The sequence below is a fragment of the Lepus europaeus genome, chromosome 20 (assembly GCF_033115175.1).
Source record: "Lepus europaeus isolate LE1 chromosome 20, mLepTim1.pri, whole genome shotgun sequence".
Lineage (NCBI taxonomy): Eukaryota > Metazoa > Chordata > Mammalia > Lagomorpha > Leporidae > Lepus > Lepus europaeus.
This window is the reverse complement of record NC_084846.1, coordinates 63,843,548-63,864,606: the sequence shown is the minus strand read 5'-3', so window position 1 is coordinate 63,864,606 and position 21,059 is coordinate 63,843,548. Positions and strand designations below refer to the sequence as shown.

The 21,059-nt window shown below is 64.8% G+C and overlaps 1 protein-coding gene across 1 annotated transcript in view; it reads right to left on the bottom strand.

The window, feature by feature from the left end:
• Positions 1-21,059, bottom strand: part of ADCY1 (adenylate cyclase 1) — a 96,334-nt gene that overhangs the window by 7,008 nt on the left and 68,267 nt on the right. The window contains exons 9-15 of the mRNA XM_062178598.1: positions 20,622-20,816; positions 20,430-20,527; positions 19,360-19,444; positions 17,521-17,610; positions 15,833-16,086; positions 15,416-15,542; positions 727-843 (exon numbers count right to left, since the gene is read on the bottom strand). Coding sequence (XP_062034582.1) covers positions 727-843; positions 15,416-15,542; positions 15,833-16,086; positions 17,521-17,610; positions 19,360-19,444; positions 20,430-20,527; positions 20,622-20,816 — 966 coding nt within the window. The remainder of the gene's footprint in view (positions 1-726; positions 844-15,415; positions 15,543-15,832; positions 16,087-17,520; positions 17,611-19,359; positions 19,445-20,429; positions 20,528-20,621; positions 20,817-21,059) is intronic.

The following is a 21,059-nucleotide window of genomic DNA, read 5'->3' as shown; positions in this document are numbered from 1 at the left end:
TGCATAGACACCAGGGCTCTGGGTCAGCCTCGCACAGGCACTGGGGCTCTGGGTCAGCCCTGCATAGACACCAGGGCTCTGGGTCAGCCTCGCACAGGCACTGGGGCTCTGGGTCAGCCCTGCATAGACACCAGGGCTCTGGGTCAGCCTCACACAGGCACTGGGCACTGGGTCAGCCCCGCACAGGCATTGAGGCTCTGGAGCCACCTCGTCCCCGAGCTCAGCCACGTAAACGTAATCAGAGACCACAGCCGAGTGGGAGGGTGCGACTCAGGCCAGAGCAGCTCGGAGAGAAGCTGGGCTCCGGGCTGCCTCCAGGACCCGGAACCCAACCCAAACCTCGTTTTGAGTCTGGAGCTCTGGCACATTCCACGGCAGTTCTGAGAGCCTTGCCACACGAGCGCAGCCACGGGACACGAGCTCCTAGAGCTTCAGGGAGCTGCGCACAGCCCGTCGCCCCTGGGCTGGGCACAGGCTGCCTCTAAGGGGCCCAGAGCCCTAAGTCAGCGACCAGGGACACCACGCCCGGCCCACGTCCCAGGTCCTGCGCTGCAGCCTTTGTTCGTTTTCCCTCCCTTGGGAGCAATGGGTGCCACGTTCTCTGCTCCCTCCGGGCTACGGCACCGAAAACCCCTGCATCTGCCCGCCACCCCCGGCCTGGGCCTGCAGGGGAAGCAGAGAGGCTGCGTGTGGCACCCACGGGGTCCGTGGCGATCGGGCGCTCACCATGTTGCGTGGGTTGGACATAAGGAAGTGCTGGGCCACGTGGGCGGGCAGCAGGTTGAACAGGATCCGCTTGTTGTCCACCTTCACCCGCTCCATGTCGTCTCGCTCCTCTTCCGCCTGCGGGCCGGGAGCCCCGTGAGTCCCCCGGCCACGTGGCCCTCGCCGCCCACGCACGCTTCTGTGAGATCACACGCATGAGGCCCCAGGCGTGCCCAGGGTCTACACTCAACCTTCCCCTCCTCCCCACCAGGGGCGCCAGGACCACGGCAAGGGTCCAGAGAACCACACACACCAGCGGAGCCAGCACCCCACCTGCTGGGGCATCCGAGGGTAAAGCTGCCGGCTCCCCGTCGCCAGCACACCCGCCCCAGACTCACCCTCCCCACAATGCCGGGAGCCAGGGGGTGGGGTGGCGTCTCCCTCGGGCTCCTGTTTTCACTATAAACACTAAGGAGGAAGAGGTGGTGGCTCAGGGACTGCCACACCCTGGGGCCCAACTCGCTGTCCACCAGCCGCAGAGCCTTGCCGAGGTAGGTGGGGCCCGACAGGACAGCGGTCAGCGAAGGCCTGGGAGCCAGGAGCCGCCTGGCTCCACGTGGCTGACAGCCTCAGGGACAGCAAACTCCTGAGCAGGGAAGATGGTGCCGCAAGCCCAGGACGCCAGGCCCGCTCCTGAGCCGTGGCCGGGACATGACCAGCACGAGCGTCACCTGCCGTATGGTCTCCTGGCTGTGACGTGGCTGAATGACGCCCATGTCAGAGGCGGCCTTGCCAGGACGCTGCCCGCCAGCCCGGCCAAGAGGCCCCTGCCAAGTGTGCCACAGCCAAGGTCCCCATCGCGTGTCTGCGCCACGCGTCCACACGCTACACTCTGACCTACATGGGAGACAGGTTTCTGAGGGGAGGCGAACAAGCAGTGGTACTGTTGTTTATTTATTAGCGGCGTAAAAAACCTTCGCTGTCACCCAAGTGCTACTGTGGGGGCCAACAGTTCGGTGACAACGGGACTGGACACAGCTCAGGCAGGTACAATCCTGGTTCACGGGCTTGTGCGTGGAGGGCCTGGCCATGAGTTCCGCCCACTCCCACGCGTGACCATCAGAGCGGCTGCCCTTCCTCCATCACCACGGAGCCTAACCCGAGCACAGGTGACACCCACGTCACGTATTCCTATCAACCGAGCAGAAGTCGCACTGTCACGTTCTGACAATAAGACGGAACGCTAAGACTTTCAGGTGAGCCAGGAAGCTGTAGCATTTTCCAGAAAGAACCGTGTCGTGGGCGACCGGCCATTCCTGTCACCGGATCATGCGAGACACAGGCTCGGCTCCCGCCGGCCGAGCGCACTCCTGCCTCCCTCCCTGCCGGGGAATGTTTTGGAAACAACTGGCCCGGCTGCATCGATTTGTGAGGAGGTCACCACCCAGGTCACTTTTGCTGGGGAAACAGAACAACACAACACACAGCTGAGCCGGGGCCCCGTGCACGCTGCGTGCAAAGGGAGGGCCTGGGGCCAACACGGGGCCCCTGCCAGGGCCACCGGTCACCTGACCAGCGCGGGACGCCACCTCGGCTCTAGCAGCACACCTCTCACCCGCAACGAATGTCCCTCCCCACGCCCGCTCAGTCACCCAACACCCTTCTGGGGTGCAGGCACCCCTCTTCAGGGAAGCACAGAGGGCTGGATTTGACGTGCACCGTGGGGACACAGAGGGCACACACAGATCAAAGATGGCAGGCGACTCGGCACGGTGTCACCACCACGAGGAGAGACGCAGACGTCCCTAATGGTCACCACCGACCTCTCGGGGGGACGGGAACTGTGCACGTTCACCCACCCCGAGGCACAGCGAGCCCATGTGGCACTTCTGGGCTGGGGCTCAGGGGCTGGGGAAGCTCTGGCGGCCTCCAGCCTGGTTCCTGGATGAGGTCCCCTCCCTAAACCACGTGGCACATGGCATTCCTGCAGGGAAGGATGAAGCTCTGTGGATGCTACGGGGCCTCCTGGGGACGCTGTGGCTGCAGCACCTCCCCGCCTGAGAGCCACCGGGACACCTCCCCCAGTTAGGGCCCCCCTGGACCCCGCCGCTCTCCAGCCTCCCTCCTGCACACCCCCCGAAGGCACCCAGAACCACACACTGTCCCCCTCTGCCCACGGCCCTTTCCCTGCCGATACTGGCATTTCCAGAAGTCATCTTTCCTGCACGGTAGCAAGCAACCTGTCCCCAGCATCTCCTCGAGCCACTGTCCACTCTTCCTCCAATCCCACCCCTCTGCCTCGTCCAACCTGGACCCTCAGCTAGACACTGCGCGAGGGCCTCCCCTCTGGACTTCCATCCTGGGCCCGGGTTCAGTCCCCACTCCGCTCCCAGCACAGCCTGACGGGGCACAGAGGACTGGAACCCCCTCCCGCACCCTCCCCTCCTCCGGCCAGTGCTCTGACCCCAGACTGGCTTGAAGGCCCCTGCCATCAGTTGTCCAGGCTGAGCACAGCAGGCTGGGTGCGGCCCAGGCCTCCCCAGGAAGGACCTGGCCCAAGTCAGGGCTTTAGCCAATGGGGGGCTCGGAGGGGAGGGGGGCCTACTGCTGAGCTGGCTGTGCCTTCCCCGCGCCCACAATGCACAGTTCTGCCTGCTGCCCAGATGAGCTCTGTGTCCCCCTTGGCGGGGGTCCATCAGGAACAGGCGGCTCTCAGAGTGGACAGGACTGAGGCAGGGGAGCCCACGGGGCCCAACCTCCCAGGAAAGGTGCCAGAGAGGAGGGGGGCTCCAGAGGCCAGAGCAGGGGCCCCTCCAAGCCCCAGGCAGAGCCCTGCCAAGCACAGCCCAGGGACCGAGAGCCCCACAGCATGACGGGAACAACCCCCAGCGCTCACACAGCCCCGAGAACAGCTCTGCCTCCAGCAGAAGAAACCGGAGCCTCAGGATTCGCCGGCACCAGGCAGAACCTGGAGGAGGGCTGTGCACCACAGCGGGAAAACCATTCCAGAATCAACGCTCCCATGCTCTCCCTAACAAAAGCAAGATCTCGAAGGCTCAAAATGTTGGCAGGCAGCCGACCTGGGCCCCAAAGGATCAAGGGTAAGTTTAGGAAGTCGTGTCTGACACCCACCAGAAATTAACACAAGCCAAGAAGCAGGAAGGCTCCCTGACCGAGAGGAGAAATGAGAGGATGCTGACTTGGAATGCAGTTGATTAGTCAAAGACCTTAAAATGGTTATTATAGGGGCCGACGCTGTGGCAGTGGGTTAACCCATCCCATGGGATACTGGCCTGAAGCGCCAGTATCGCATATGGGTGCTGGTTCGAGACCCGGCTGCTCCACTTCCAATCCATCTCTGCTATGGCCTGGGAAAGCAGTAGAAGGGGGCCCAAGGACCCCCCATGGGGGACCCAGAGGAAGCTCCCGGCTCCTGGCTTCAGATCAGCTCAGCTCTAGCCACTGCGGCCATCTGGGGAGTGAACTAGCAGATGGAAGACCTCTCCCTCCTTCACTCTCTCTCTCTCTCTCTCTCTGCCTCTCCTCTCTGTGTAACTCTGACTTTCAAATAAATAAATAAATCTTTTAAATGGTTATGATGGTTATTATAAACGCATTCTATGCACCACAGAGGCTCACGGAAATGTGTTAAGCATAGAGAAGATACCAAAAAGGACCGAATTCTAGCGCCCAGGAAGCTGCAACGGCTGAGGTGGAAAACACACTGATTGGGTTAAAGGATCAGTAGGCCCGGGCCCGGCTGTGAAAACAGGTGAAGTACGGGGAAGACAGCAGCAACAGGCATGGACCCAGCATCGTGCGGTGTGGGTTGGCTCCGAGTGCCTGGCACAGCCGTGGGTGGGGGCCCCAAGGAGAGAGGGGAAAGGGGCGTGGCCTGACACAGGGGGCGTGGCCTAACACAGCTGTCACGGGCGGCCCTGAAGGAGAGAGAGAGACAGGGAGAGATGGACACAAAAATACTGGAAGAACTCACAGCTGAAAGATTGTTCTAATTTTTTGTAAACAATAAACCCAAAGATCCGAGAAGCTCAACAAACCCTAGGCACAAGAAGCCTGAAAAAAACCGCAGCACGCCCATGATCATCACGCCAGCTACAACCAGCGATAAGGGGAGATCTGGAGGAGCCCGACACGCACTCGCAGAAACCGAGACGACGACGACAGCAGGTTCTCGCCGGAGCCGACGCCAGCAGGAGGCGCGGCGGCTTCAAGGCACCGAACCCTGCGCTCAGCAAATGTGTCTCGCAGCCATGAAGGCACGTGAGGAATTCTCAGACTTGCAACGTCTGCAAGAGCCGATCCCCAGGAGACCTGAAAGTGGTGCCCACAAGTCCCCCGGGCAGGACCACGCCGGGCGGGGCCGGCTCCACACCGAGGGCGGAGGCGCCAGCAGCCGCACCTGTCGGGGAAGGGGCTGGCTTCGCCTCACCAGAAATCTCCCGCCAGAAGCAGGACTGACACACTTGGGATTACAGCGCACGCACAAAAGCCTGGGAGGTGAGCAGCGGCCTGGCCTGGGCCTGCTTCTCCCCACCGTGCGGCCTGGAGGGCTGAGGTCCAGCCACCAGCTTGCCAGATTCTGTCCCGACCACGGCTGCCCCGTCTCACCGTGTCCCATGTGGCACAGGGGTGCAGGTGCCCTCTCGTGACACGAGTCCCACCCACAAGGGCTCCTCCCCTTAGGACCCCTCACCTGCAGTGTGTCCCCTTAGGGGCCAGGACCCATGAGGGGCATGGCCGGCCCGTGGCGGACACGACCTGAGACCACATAAGGACAAACTGAGAGGTGCCCATCACAATAATACAACAGAGGCATGGCTGACAGGCCAGGAAAAAAAAAAGTGGAATAAAATAGCCCAAAAACAGGCAGGAAGAGAGGAACGTGGGACAATGAAGGCAGAATAAAACCCAGGCACGCCTGATTGCCCACGGAGGGTCCCGACCAGCCGCAGTAAAAGGCGCAGATTCATAAACTACGGGCACAAAGGCAAAATTCAGTGGCATGTGGCTTAGGAGACACCCGCTTTCAGTAAACAACACAACACAGGGTTAACAGCAAACCGATGGGAGCAGATATGATAGCTGGATCTCTGACACAGCAGACAAAGTAGGAGACGAGCTAAGTAACCAGTGAGAAAGGAGGCTCTTCTAGGACACCCCAGAGAGAGGAGGGCTGGTCTCTCAGGGGACACGCCCTCAACATTCCCGTATGTGACAACAGACCACCAGGGCACCTGCAGCCAACCCGATGGCACTGCTGGGAAACCCGGCCCAGCCACAGTGAAGACTCCAACACCTCTCACAGCGGCAGGATAACTGGACACTGACCAAGCACGGCACTGCCCAAGGACACCCTCCTCCACCAGGAAGCCCACCTGCACCCTCGCCACGTCACGGGCCCCTCACCCCGGTAAACCTGTCACCACACACCCGCAAGTTCCCTCAGGAACGCATCTGCTGGTGCATTAGCCTGGCATTTTAACCAAACAGCGACAACAGCACCCAGTGCCAACAGCGACAACACCACCCAGTGCCAACGGCGACTGGGGGCAGGGGGGAAGTCGTCACAGGCAACCCCGTCCGTCCTCGCTGAATGAGTAACAGCCGGCCCGACCATTGCACAACCACCACGGGCACTCTGCTGTTTACAATCCGCCTACACCTTTGTCCAGGGGCACTCACGCCAGCTCTGGAAAGTTCCGTGTTGTGCTAGGTTACGGGAAACAGCGGTGTTGTTTCTCACGACAGATCCGTGCAGAAATATGTCAGCGTGTTAGCTTCGAGGAACGCCTCCTCCCTGACCCGCCAGGAACACCCGCTGGCACGCTCACACACGGTGCAGGGCAGCCCCGTATTTACCAACACCCACACTCAGGGCACAGCACCGGGCGCCAGGACCCCAGGGAGGAGAAAACAGTTCTGCCGGGGGCATCCCCAGAGCCCCGAGGCAGCACATCCACAACCTGCGATCCCCGATGCCTGTTCCCCCGGCTCAACCTGAACCCACCCTTGTTCAGAGCAGCTGTCCACAAGGAAAAGACCTGAGGCCAGAGGGCAGCACACGGCAAAGGGGCCGGACAGCTGGGTTACCCCCGACGGCCAGCAGAGCCAGCCAAGGAGCACATGGGCAGCACCGCCCCAGGGGAGGCTCTCCCTGCTACCTGGAGAGCCTCAGGGCCCTCACCTGCAGGACGCTCTCCCTGCTACCTGGAGAGCCTCAGGGCCCTCACCTGCAGGACGCTCTCCCACTACCTGGAGAGCCTCAGGGCCCTCACCTGCAGGACGCTCTCCCTGTACCTGGAGAGCCTCAGGGCCCTCACATGCAGGACGCGCTCCCCTGTACCTGGAGAGCCTCAGGGCCCTCACCTGCAGGACGCTCTCCCACTACCTGGAGAGCCTCAGGCCCCTCACCTGCAGGACGCTCTCCCTGTACCTGGAGAGCCTCAGGCCCCCTCACCTGCAGGACGCTCTCCCTGTACCTGGAGAGCCTCAGGGCCCTCACCTGCAGGACGCTCTCCATGTACCTGGAGAGCCTCAGGCCCCTCACCTGCAGGACGCTCTCCCTGCTACCTGGAGACCCTCAGGCCCTCACCTGCAGGACGCTCTCCCTGCTACCTGGAGAGCCTCAGGGCCCTCACCTGCAGGACGCTCTCCCTGCTACCTGGAGACCCTCAGGCCCTCACCTGCAGGACGCTCTCCCCTGCTACCTGGAGAGCCTCAGGGCCCTCACCTGCAGGACGCTCTCCCCTGCTACCTGGAGAGCCTCAGGGCCCTCACCTGCAGGACGCTCTCCCACTACCTGGAGAGCCTCAGGGCCCTCACCTGCAGGACGCTCTCCCTGCTAGCTGGAGAGCCTCAGGCCCCTCACCTGCAGGACGCTCTCCCACTACCTGGAGAGCCTCAGGGCCCTCACCTGCAGGACGCTCTCCCTGTACCTGGAGAGCCTCAGGGCCCCTCACCTGCAGGACGCTCCCCCTGCTACCTGGAGAGCCTCAGGGCCCTCACCTGCAGGACGCTCTCCCTGCTACCTGGAGAGCCTCAGGCCCCTCACCTGCAGGACGCTCTCCCTGTACCTGGAGAGCCTCAGGCCCCTCACCTGCAGGACGCTCTCCCTGTACCTGAGAGCCTCAGGGCCCTCACCTGCAGGACGCTCTCCCTGCTACCTGGAGAGCCTCAGGCCCGTCACCTGCGGGACGCTCTCCCTGTACCTGGAGAGCCTCAGGCCCCCTCACCTGCAGGACGCTCCCCCTGCTACCTGGAGAGCCTCAGGCCCGTCACCTGCGGGACGCTCTCCCTGTACCTGGAGCGCCTCAGGCCCCTCACCTGCAGGACGCTCTCCCTGCTACCTGGAGAGCCTCAGGCCCCTCACCTGCAGGACGCTCTCCCCTGTACCTGGAGAGCCTCAGGGCCCTCACCTGCAGGACGCTCTCCCTGCTACCTGGAGAGCCTCAGGCCCCCTCACCTGCAGGACGCTCTCCCTGTACCTGGAGAGCCTCAGGGCCCTCACCTGCAGGACGCTCTCCCTGCTACCTGGAGAGCCTCAGGCCCCCTCACCTGCAGGACGCTCCCCCTGCTACCTGGAGAGCCTCAGGGCCCTCACCTGCAGGACGCTCTCCCTGCTACCTGGAGAGCCTCAGGGCCCTCACCTGCAGGACGCTCTCCCACTACCTGGAGAGCCTCAGGCCCCTCACCTGCAGGACGCTCTCCCTGTACCTGGAGAGCCTCAGGCCCCTCACCTGCAGGACGCTCTCCCTGTACCTGGAGAGCCTCAGGGCCCTCACCTGCAGGACGCTCCCCCCTGCTACCTGGAGAGCCTCAGGCCCCTCACCTGCAGGACGCTCTCCCTGCTACCTGGAGAGCCTCAGGCCCCTCACCTGCAGGACGCTCTCCCTGTACCTGGAGAGCCTCAGGGCCCTCACCTGCAGGACGCTCTCCCTGTACCTGAGAGCCTCAGGGCCCTCACCTGCAGGACGCTCTCCCTGCTACCTGGAGAGCCTCAGGCCCGTCACCTGCGGGACGCTCTCCCTGTACCTGGAGAGCCTCAGGCCCTCACCTGCAGGACGCTCCCCCTGCTACCTGGAGAGCCTCAGGCCCGTCACCTGCGGGACGCTCTCCCTGTACCTGGAGAGCCTCAGGCCCTCACCTGCAGGACGCTCCCCCTGCTACCTGGAGAGCCTCAGGCCCGTCACCTGCGGGACGCTCTCCCTGTACCTGGAGAGCCTCAGGCCCTCACCTGCAGGACGCTCCCCCTGCTACCTGGAGAGCCTCAGGCCCGTCACCTGCAGGACGCTCTCCCTGTACCTGGAGAGCCTCAGGCCCCCTCACCTGCAGGACGCTCTCCCTGCTACCTGGAGAGCCTCAGGGCCCTCACCCTGCAGGACGCTCTCCCTGCTACCTGGAGAGCCTCAGGCCCCCTCACCTGCAGGACGCTCCCCCTGCTACCTGGAGAGCCTCAGGGCCCTCACCTGCAGGACGCTCTCCCTGCTACCTGGAGAGCCTCAGGGCCCTCACCTGCAGGACGCTCTCCCACTACCTGGAGAGCCTCAGGCCCTTCACCTGCAGGACGCTCTCCCTGTACCTGGAGAGCCTCAGGCCCTCACCTGCAGGACGCTCTCCCTGTACCTGGAGAGCCTCAGGGCCCTCACCTGCAGGACGCTCCCCCTGCTACCTGGAGAGCCTCAGGCCCCTCACCTGCAGGACGCTCTCCCTGTACCTGGAGAGCCTCAGGGCCCTCACCTGCAGGACGCTCTCCCTGTACCTGAGAGCCTCAGGGCCCTCACCTGCAGGACGCTCTCCCTGCTACCTGGAGAGCCTCAGGCCCGTCACCTGCGGGACGCTCTCCCTGTACCTGGAGAGCCTCAGGCCCTCACCTGCAGGACGCTCCCCCTGCTACCTGGAGAGCCTCAGGCCCCTCACCTGCGGGACGCTCTCCCTGTACCTGGAGAGCCTCAGGCCCGTCACCTGCGGGACGCTCTCCCTGTACCTGGAGAGCCTCAGGCCCTCACCTGCAGGACGCTCCCCCTGCTACCTGGAGAGCCTCAGGCCCGTCACCTGCGGGACGCTCTCCCTGTACCTGGAGAGCCTCAGGCCCTCACCTGCAGGACGCTCCCCCTGCTACCTGGAGAGCCTCAGGCCCGTCACCTGCAGGACGCTCTCCCTGTACCTGGAGAGCCTCAGGCCCCCTCACCTGCAGGACGCTCTCCCTGTACCTGGAGAGCCTCAGGCCCGTCACCTGCGGGACGCTCTCCCTGTACCTGGAGAGCCTCAGGGCCCTCACCTGCAGGACGCTCTCCCTGTACCTGGAGAGCCTCAGGGCCCTCACCTGCAGGACTCTCTCCCTGCTACCTGGAGAGCCTCAGGCCCCCTCACCTGCAGGACGCTCTCCCTGTACCTGGAGAGCCTCAGGGCCCTCACCTGCAGGACGCTCTCCCACTACCTGGAGAGCCTCAGGGCCCTCACCTGCAGGACACTCTCCCACTACCTGGAGAGCCTCAGGGCCCCTCACCTGCAGGACGCTCTCCCTGCTACCTGGAGAGCCTCAGGGCCCCTCACCTGCAGGACGCTCTCCCTGCTACCTGGAGAGCCTCAGGCCCGTCACCTGCGGGACGCTCTCCCTGTACCTGGAGAGCCTCAGGCCCCCCTCACCTGCAGGACGCTCCCCCTGCTACCTGGAGAGCCTCAGGGCCCTCACCTGCAGGACGCTCTCCCACTACCTGGAGAGCCTCAGGGCCCTCACCTGCAGGACGCTCTCCCTGTACCTGGAGAGCCTCAGGCCCCCCTCACCTGCAGGACGCTCTCCCTGTACCTGGAGAGCCTCAGGCCCCCTCACCTGCAGGACGCTCTCCCACTACCTGGAGAGCCTCAGGCCCCTCACCTGCAGGACGCTCTCCCACTACCTGGAGAGCCTCAGGGCCCCTCACCTGCAGGACGCTCTCCCTGCTACCTGGAGAGCCTCAGGGCCCCTCACCTGCAGGACGCTCTCCCTGCTACCTGGAGAGCCTCAGGCCCGTCACCTGCGGGACGCTCTCCCTGTACCTGGAGAGCCTCAGGCCCCCTCACCTGCAGGACGCTCCCCCTGCTACCTGGAGAGCCTCAGGGCCCTCACCTGCAGGACGCTCTCCCACTACCTGGAGAGCCTCAGGGCCCTCACCTGCAGGACGCTCTCCCACTACCTGGAGAGCCTCAGGGCCCTCACCTGCAGGACGCTCTCCCTGTACCTGGAGAGCCTCAGGGCCCTCACCTGCAGGACGCTCTCCCTGTACCTGGAGAGCCTCAGGCCCCCTCACCTGCAGGACGCTCTCCCACTACCTGGAGAGCCTCAGGGCCCCTCACCTGCAGGACGCTCTCCCTGCTACCTGGAGAGCCTCAGGGCCCTCACCTGCAGGACGCTCTCCCTGTACCTGGAGAGCCTCAGGGCCCTCACCTGCAGGACGCTCTCCCTGTACCTGGAGAGCCTCAGGCCCCCTCACCTGCAGGACGCTCTCCCACTACCTGGAGAGCCTCAGGGCCCCTCACCTGCAGGACGCTCTCCCTGCTACCTGGAGAGCCTCAGGGCCCCTCACCTGCAGGACGCTCTCCCTGCTACCTGGAGAGCCTCAGGCCCGTCACCTGCGGGACGCTCTCCCTGTACCTGGAGAGCCTCAGGCCCCCTCACCTGCAGGACGCTCCCCCTGCTACCTGGAGAGCCTCAGGGCCCTCACCTGCAGGACGCTCTCCCACTACCTGGAGAGCCTCAGGGCCCTCACCTGCAGGACGCTCTCCCTGTACCTGGAGAGCCTCAGGGCCCTCACCTGCAGGACGCTCTCCCTGTACCTGGAGAGCCTCAGGGCCCTCACCTGCAGGACGCTCTCCCTGCTACCTGGAGAGCCTCAGGGCCTCACCTGCAGGACGCTCTCCCTGCTACCTGGAGAGCCTCAGGGCCCTCACCTGCAGGACGCTCTCCCACTACCTGGAGAGCCTCAGGCCCCTCACCTGCAGGACGCTCTCCCACTACCTGGAGAGCCTCAGGGCCCTCACCTGCAGGACGCTCTCCCTGCTACCTGGAGAGCCTCAGGGCCTCACCTGCAGGACGCTCTCCCTGTACCTGGAGAGCCTCAGGGCCCCTCACCTGCAGGACGCTCTCCCTGCTACCTGGAGAGCCTCAGGCCCCCTCACCTGCAGGACGCTCCCCCTGCTACCTGGAGAGCCTCAGGGCCCTCACCTGCAGGACGCTCTCCCTGTACCTGGAGAGCCTCAGGCCCCCTCACCTGCAGGACGCTCCCCCTGCTACCTGGAGAGCCTCAGGGCCCTCACCTGCAGGACGCTCTCCCACTACCTGGAGAGCCTCAGGCCCCTCACCTGCAGGACGCTCTCCCACTACCTGGAGAGCCTCAGGCCCCTCACCTGCAGGACGCTCTCCCTGCTACCTGGAGACCCTCAGGCCCCTCACCTGCAGGACGCTCTCCCTGTACCTGGAGAGCCTCAGGCCCCCTCACCTGCAGGACGCTCTCCCTGTACCTGGAGAGCCTCAGGGCCCTCACCTGCAGGACGCTCTCCCTGCTACCTGGAGAGCCTCAGGGCCCTCACCTGCAGGACTCTCTCCCTGCTACCTGGAGAGCCTCAGGCCCCCTCACCTGCAGGACGCTCTCCCTGTACCTGGAGAGCCTCAGGGCCCTCACCTGCAGGACGCTCTCCCACTACCTGGAGAGCCTCAGGCCCCTCACCTGCAGGACGCTCTCCCACTACCTGGAGAGCCTCAGGCCCCTCACCTGCAGGACGCTCTCCCTGCTACCTGGAGAGCCTCAGGCCCCTCACCTGCAGGACGCTCTCCCTGTACCTGGAGAGCCTCAGGCCCCCTCACCTGCAGGACGCTCTCCCACTACCTGGAGAGCCTCAGGGCCCTCACCTGCAGGACGCTCTCCCTGCTACCTGGAGAGCCTCAGGGCCCTCACCTGCAGGACGCTCTCCCTGCTACCTGGAGAGCCTCAGGCCCCCTCACCTGCAGGACGCTCTCCCTGTACCTGGAGAGCCTCAGGGCCCTCACCTGCAGGACGCTCTCCCTGCTAGCTGGAGAGCCTCAGGGCCCTCACCTGCAGGACGCTCTCCCTGCTACCTGGAGAGCCTCAGGGCCCTCACCTGCAGGACGCTCTCCCACTACCTGGAGAGCCTCAGGGCCCTCACCTGCAGGACGCTTCCCACTACCTGGAGAGCCTCAGGGCCCTCACCTGCAGGACGCTCTCCCTGCTACCTGGAGAGCCTCAGGGCCCTCACCTGCAGGACGCTCTCCCACTACCTGGAGAGCCTCAGGGGCCCCTCACCTGCAGGACGCTCTCCCACTACCTGGAGAGCCTCAGGCCCCTCACCTGCATGACGCTCTCCCTGCTACATGGAGAGCTCAGGGCCCCTCACCTGCAGGACGCTCTCCCTGTACCTGGAGAGCCTCAGGGCCCTCACCTGCAGGACGCTCTCCCTGCTACCTGGAGAGCCTCAGGGCCTCACCTGCAGGACGCTCTCCCTGCTACCTGGAGAGCCTCAGGGCCCTCACCTGCAGGACGCTCTCCCACTACCTGGAGAGCCTCAGGGCCCTCACCTGCAGGACGCTCTCCCACTACCTGGAGAGCCTCAGGCCCCCTCACCTGCAGGACACTCTCCCTGCTACCTGGAGAGCCTCAGGGCCCTCACCTGCAGGACGCTCTCTCCTGCTACCTGGAGAGCCTCAGGCCCCTCACCTGCAGGACGCTCTCCCTGTACCTGGAGAGCCTCAGGCCCTCACCTGCAGGGCGCTCTCCCTGCTACCTGGAGAGCCTCAGGCCCCCTCACCTGCAGGACGCTCTCCCCCGCTACCTGGAGAGCCTCAGGGCCCTCACCTGCAGGACGCTCTCCCACTACCTGGAGAGCCTCAGGCCCCCTCACCTGCAGGACGCTCTCCCTGTACCTGGAGAGCCTCAGGGCCCTCACCTGCAGGACGCTCTCCCTGCTACCTGGAGAGCCTCAGGGCCCCTCACCTGCAGGACGCTCTCCCTGTACCTGGAGAGCCTCAGGGCCCCTCACCTGCAGGACGCTCTTCCCTGTACCTGGAGAGCCTCAGGGCCCTCACCTGCAGGACGCTCTCCCTGCTACCTGGCAAGGTTCAGGCCCCCTCACCTGCGGGACGCTCTCCCTGTACCTGGAGAGCCTCTGGCCCCTCACCTGCAGGATGCTCTCCCTGTACCTGGAGAGCCTCAGGCCCTCACCTGCAGGACGCTCTCCCTGCTACCTGGAGAGCCTCAGGCCCCCTCACCTGCAGGACGCTCTCCCTGCTACCTGGAGAGCCTCAGGCCCCCTCACCTGCAGGACGCTCTCCCTGCTACCTGGAGAGCCTCAGGCCCCCTCACCTGTAGGACGCTCTCCCTGCTACCTGGAGAGCCTCAGGCCCCCTCACCTGCAGGACGCTCTCCCTGCTACCTGGAGAGCCTCAGGGCCTCACCTGCAGGACGCTCTCCCTGCTACCTGGAGATCCTCAGGCCCCCTCACCTGCAGGACGCTCTCCCTGCTACCTGGAGACCCTCAGGCCCCCTCACCTGTAGGACGCTCTCCCTGCTACCTGGAGAGCCTCAGGCCCCCTCACCTGCAGGACGCTCTCCCCTGCTACCTGACGAGGCTCAGGCCCCCTCACCTGGCCTGGTCTCCCTTGCGGGGGCCTGTGTGTGTTGCAGCCCGCTCCCCACACCCTGTCCCTGCGAGGTCACCCGTGCGCTCTCCCGAGGTTCGCTGGCTCCTGCTTGGTGCTGGTTACGTCAGTGGGGAGCACCCACAGGAGCTGGCAGGCAGAGAGGGAGCGGGTGGGGCCCTCCTGGCTCGGCAGCTGCTCTGGCTGGTAGATGGCTTGGCCCAAAGGTGTGAACCCCATCACGCGGCTCCCCCCGCCCTCCGGCTCTGGGGACCCTCCCACCGAGGTTGCTGGGAGCTCTTCGCCAGCCTGGGGTGACCTGCCCCTGCCACCTTTGCCAGTCCAAGGGTCACTCTGGTCTCTTGACCTCATCAGTAAGAGTGTGGCTTCCACTCTGCACACGCGACACCTGCCCAGATGGCCACCTGGGGCTGGACCCCTGGGACCACTTCCTGACCCCACGCCTGTGACTGTGCCTTGCAGGTGAGCCTGGGGCTCCTGCCTGAACCCTACACAAGCACCACACACTGTCCTGGCCCCACCGCGGAGTGGCCACGGGCAAGCCCCGGCATCTCTGTGCACCCACACAGCAGGCACAGGGAGCAAACACCCGGCAGGCAGTGCCCGCAGCACCTGAACCCGAAGCCACCTACAGACGTCAAGAAAGTGTGACCCCACCTGGTGCCAGATGGTTGGGGCCCACGGCCGCCCACACCACTACTTCTCCAAGTCTCCCAAACTGCCTCAATTTCCCCGCGTACCTGTCAAAAAATAAGTGAATAAATAAGAGTCCCAGTCCCTACGTGCAGACCTCCTACGCTGGCGTCTGACTGCCCAGTGACACCTGTGGCCAGTGCAGCCCTGCAGAGGCCGAGCCCTCGGAGCAGGATGGGGAGCACTGCCCATCCGACGGCCCCTGCACGGTCTGCTGCCCCCACACGTCCCCGCGGGGGATGCCTGCACCCAGCAGAGCACGGGCCTCTGGGACATACACCTGGCGCTCGCTCAAGGCTCCTTGCAGCCCCCGGCCCGCCCCCAGGAAGCAGGGAGGCCTCCACTTGCCTGCGCTGCCCAGAGGTAGTCCAGCCGCAGCTTGATGTCCACCTGCCTGGCGTGCAGGGCCAGCGTGCAGGAGAAGAGCAGGATGGCCATGACCGGCTCGTAGCTGCGCCCCGGGGCGGCTCCGGCCCTGTGGGGAGGAGAGACCATCAGAGCCCGGCCCACCAACCACCAGCACCTTCGGAGCGGCCCCTCCAGTGAGACACCCACACACCCGCTACGGGGGCCAGGCCCCGAGCCTCTGTGCCGTGGGACCCCCGAGGCCTAGCTATGACCGGGGCTGCACAGCAGCGACAGAGAAACCACCACAGCACATCCTGTGCCGGCCTGGCCCTCAGCGGCCTTCCCCCGGCAGGGGAGCGCGCGAAGCCCTACAGCAGGTGCTGAGGCAGCCCGCGGGGCCGTCGGCGCCTCACTCACCCGGCCTTGCCGTAGCCGCTGAGCTCCAGGGCCAGGATGTAGGAGGCAGTGAGCCCGCACAGCAGGACCATCTTGGGCAGGGAGGACACGCGCAGGAACACGGCCAGCGGCAGGGTGCCCACCAGGCAGCAGAGCAGGGCGTGCGGCGCAGACTCACAGGGCACGGCGGGCAGCACAGTGCGCCGGCCGCCGGCTGCCACGACCACCGTGGAGCTGTTGGCCTTGGCGGGCCAGGCCCAGGGCAGGCAGCCCACCTGGGAGGCGAGGGCGCAGGGGCTCAGAGGCGTCCGGCAAGGGGCGCTCGGGCTCCAGCTCCACCCGCCTCTGCTGGCCAGCCCAGGGCCCCGGCGGGGTCTCACAGCCCTGAGGCCAGGGCAGGAGAGGGGCCAGGGAGGCAGGAACCAGGCCCGCCTCTCCCCCAAAGCTGGGAGGTTGGCACCGTCTCTCCCCTCCCCTCCCCCCACTCCTCCTCCCCTCCACCCTCACTCTCCTCACCTCCACCATCACTCCTCCTCACCTCCACCCCCACCCCTCCTCACCTCCACCATCACTCCCCTCACCTCCACCCTCACTCCCCTCACCTCCACCCTCACCCCTCCTCACCTCCACCCTCACTCCCCTCACCTCCACCCTCACTCCTCCTCCCCTCCACCCTTCACTCCTCCTCACCTCCACCCTTCACTCCTCCTCACCTCCACCCCCACTCCTCCTCACCTCCACCCTTCACTCCTCCTCACCCCCACCCCTCCTCACCTCCACCCTCACTCCTCCTCACCTCCACCCTCACTCCCCTCACCTCCACCCTCACTCCTCCTCACCTCCACCCTCACTCCCCTCACCTCCACCCTCACTCCTCCTCCCCTCCACCCTTCACTCCTCCTCACCTCCACCCTTCACTCCTCCTCCCCTCCACCCCCACTCCTCCTCCCCTCCACCCTCACTCCTCCTCCCCTCCACCCTTCACTCCTCCTCACCCCCACTCCTCCTCACCTCCACCCTCACTCCTCCTCACCTCCACCCCCACTCCTCCTCACCTCCACCCCCACTCCTCCTCACCTCCACCCTCACTCCTCCTCCCCTCCACCCTTCACTCCTCCTCACCTCCACCCCCACTCCTCCTCACCTCCACCCCCACTCCTCCTCCCCTCCACCCTCACTCCTCACCTCCACCCTCACTCCCCTCCCCTCCACCCCCAGCCCCTCCTCACCTCCACCCCCACTCCTCCTCACCTCCACCCTCACTCCTCCTCACCTCCACCACCACTCCTCCTCACCTCCACCCCCACTCCTCCTCCCCTCCACCCTCACTCCTCACCTCCACCCCCACTCCTCCTCACCTCCACCCTCACTCCCCTCCCCTCCACCCCAGCCCCTCCTCACCTCCACCCTCACTCCTCACCTCCACCATCACTCCCCTCACCTCTACCCACACCCCTCCTCACCTCCACCCCCACCCCTCCTCACCTCCACCTGCTACTCTCACACCCATCTTGTCTGTCACTCCCGCTCTACTCCACCCTGTGTCTGCTCCCTGCACTAGAGCATTTCCTAGGCGAGGGCGCCTGTCCTCTGGGTGTGGCTCTCGTCACCCGCTTCTCACAGCTGCCCCGGCCCGTGCTGCTCCGGCCCGTGCTGCCCCTTCCCCATGACCACAGCCCTGGGCCCCTGTGGGAGGGAGAGACGCTCACCACGCAGCCCTGGGCTACCGAGTAGATCAGGAGCACGATGAAGACGCACAGGACAGTGCGGATCTGGATGGTGAGGCACCCTGGAAAACACTGGGGAGACAGCGTTTCAGACGGCGCCTCCACGGACCACGCGATGCAGGCACACGGCACAGCGGGGCCTGCGCACCGCCTGCCTGCTCCTGGTCCTCCCACGTCAGCTCCCTGGTGTCTTCACGGCTTTGCTCTCCTCCACAAACTCGCCAATGCCAGACAAAATCTAATCAAAGAGAACAACATCTCCCTCCCTCTTCAGGCATCGCGCCTGTGATTGGCTGAAACTAAACGGAGTCACGGGTGCGCACTCCAGCCAGAAACGGCGAGCGCACGCGTTCACCTGCGGCTTCTACGTGCTCCGAGCAGTGCGTCTACCACGTTCTTCCTCAGACTGGCACGTAATTCCTCGTCACTGGAAGCTTTATTCTCAACCTACTTAATCCAAATAAGTTTTGAAACAGTCAACAAGCGACTCCGTGGACAGAAGCAAGAAGCCTCTCCACACCACACTCCACGCCAGGCCCGAGTCGAGTGGGCCACACTGCCAGCTCCGGCTTTCCCGCTCGAGCACGGGGACCGCGGGCCACGGCGAGAGCCAGAGCCCCGGGACGCTGCGAGCCTGGTCCTCGAGAGTCCCACACCAGGGAGCGTGCTCCTCGCCCAGCTGTGCGTCCCCTCACACGGGCCACTCGGGAGTTATCCTGGCCCACGCTCCCAGCCACAGGCACAGCCACCTCATCAGCGAGGGGGCGACACCCCCAGGCTCACGTGTGGGCAGCCAGGCCGTGCTCAAGTCTGACACCATCCTGACGGACAGAGGCCGGGGGCGGTGCAGCTCCCCAGCCACACGATGGACCACACCACGGCCTGCTCCCACGCTGCCCCTGCCTGCAGACAGAGCCTGAGTGAAGTCACGGGCAGGGGGCGGAGCCCACGAGAGGCCAGGGGTCCTGGGCTGCCCCGGCAGCTCTGCTCCCTTCACACATGTTCTGCGTCTCTTGTGCTATTTGTACACCTGCAGGAGGGCACACAGGATCCCAGCACGGGGGACAAAGTGACAGGTTTCAAAACTACCTCCATCGGTCATGCTCTCCTTGAAATCACGTGCACAGAGTGATCGCATTTCAAGGGGGCAACTTCAAATCACCCGGTCCACAGCTGGGAACACAATGTCCATCGACAGCACCTTCTGACTGAAAGACCAAGACGCTCCCTAGGAACAGGGACGCTCCCTTCTGAGAGCCCCTGCCCTCCACAGCAAGAGGAACACACTCTGGGTGTGCCAGCAGCAACAGCTGGGAGGCAGCCAGCCCCACGGCAGAGCAGGCAGGCACCAGGTCTGCACCACGGACACGCGAGGCACCACCGCCTCCTGCCCCCACTGGCCTCTCGCCTCCAGAGCACAGGGTCATAGTCTCCATTTATATAATCAATATACATTCTGTACGGTTCTATAGTCAGCGCTCACTTCTATGACCAATACTCATCACCGGCCAGCTGCACATGGTACCCAGCCCAGGACCGGCCTTAGCGAGCACCTGCTACATGGGCAGCTCCACCACCCACCTTGCTGACAGGGCAAGCCACCAGGACTCCTGCAAATCTGGACTAGGTGATGGGCAGGTGCAGGACACACACCATGCACACACCTGGACTCGTGTGATGGACAGACACAGGACACACACACGCACCTGGTCAGGTGATGGACAAGGACACACACACACGCACCTGGTCAGGTGGTGGACACAGGACACACACACATGTATGTGGTCATGTGATGGACACAGGACACACACACACACGCACCTGGACTCGGGTGATGTGCAGGTACAGGACACAGGCCACCAGGAAGCAGATGCAGAAGACCAGCAGGAGCAGGACGGCCACACTCCTGCAGACAGAAGACACAGGTGTCCCTGCCAGACGGGGGCCAAGGGGCACCAGGAGGCTCCTGGGAACTGCCCCTGCTCTGATCCCCACACCCCAGCGCCTCCAGGAGGAAGCTGCCTGCCCGGGGTCCCCTCCAGGGAAGGGCATCTGGGGGCCCCAGGGGAGTGGCCTCTCCCAAGTTTGCCCCCCACTATTACTGTCCCCACCTCCACAACTTGGCCTGGCTGTGTGACACAGCTGTGAGCCCTTTTTCTACAAAATGCTTGACCCCCAAATACAGCTGTGGGGTGGCCACTAGTGCACTGTCTGCGTGGGCGTAGGGTTAGAGTGCCTAAGACTGAACCCCTCCTCCTCAGCAGGTGTCTCCCGGAAACGCCACGGAGCCTGGCCCCACAGGGAGACTCTGTTAGGGACTGAGTGTGTCTGGGATCGGCGTTGTGGCACAGCGGGTTAAGCCACCGCCTGCGATACCAGCATCCCACACGAGCATCCCGGCCGCTCCGATTCTGATCCAGCTCCCTGCTAATGCACGTGGGAAATCAGCAGAAGACGGCCCAAGTCCTTGGGCCCCTGCACCGCGTGGGAATCTGAAAGAAGCTCCTGGCTCCTGGCTCCTGGCTTCGGCCTGGCCCAGCCCTGGGCTGCTGTGGCCATCTGGGGAGTGAACCAGTGGATGCAAGACCTCTCTCTCTCTCTCTCTCTCTCTCTCTCCCTCTCCTTCTCTGTAACTCTGCCTTTCAAATAAAGGAATCTTTAAAAACCAACTTCAGAACCAAAACTCAGCCGTGACCAGCGCCACACTTCGAGGCTTGCTGCACTGATTCAATTAACAGCAGGACGGCCGGGGCTCGCGTCCCCCACCAGAGGCAGCTGTGAGCGAGGGTCCTGGGGAGGAGACCCTGGACCTCAAAGGAAGCAGCCGGCACCCCCGGGAGCCCAGGGCCCCGCGCCCACATCCCAGGGACCCAGGTGGGACCAGCACTCACTGCGGGATGATCAGAAGGTAGACGAGGCCGAACAAGGCAGCCAGGACGAGGGCGAGGACAACGGCAGTGGTGAAGCACTCATCCTGCAGCTGATGGTACTGTGGAGAGGGGACAGCGGGAGGGCAGCGGGGCCCCGCCCAGCCCCGCCCCGCCCGGCCCCACCACCCGGCGCAGGCACACGGAGGCGCTCACCTTCCGCTCCCGCTCCACGTGCTTGTACTTCAGCGTGAAGAAGTTGAGATCGGCCATCTCCAGTTCTGTCTGGCGGGCTTCCAGGAGGCGGCTGATGTACCTGTTGACACGCGAGCCCGGCGTGGCGTAGACGACGTTTGTCGAGAAGGACGAGCGGTTTCGGACTTTTTCCGAGGCTGTCCTCAGCGCCCTCCTCTGTGGCCACCGTGGGAACAGGGAGCATCAGCGAATCCCGCCCCCGATGGAGAAGAGCCCTCCACGCACCCCCCAGCCCTGCCCCACTGGCAGTGAGTCCTCCCAGCAGCCGGCGTGGGGGTCCCCAGCCTGCCAGGGTCCCCAGCGCTGTGTCAGGGCTTGGGGCTCTAGCACACGTGCAGTAGGGGAAACGGGGCTTGGAGCAGAGCACGCCCCGAGTGACAGCGCAGGGCTCGTGCCCTG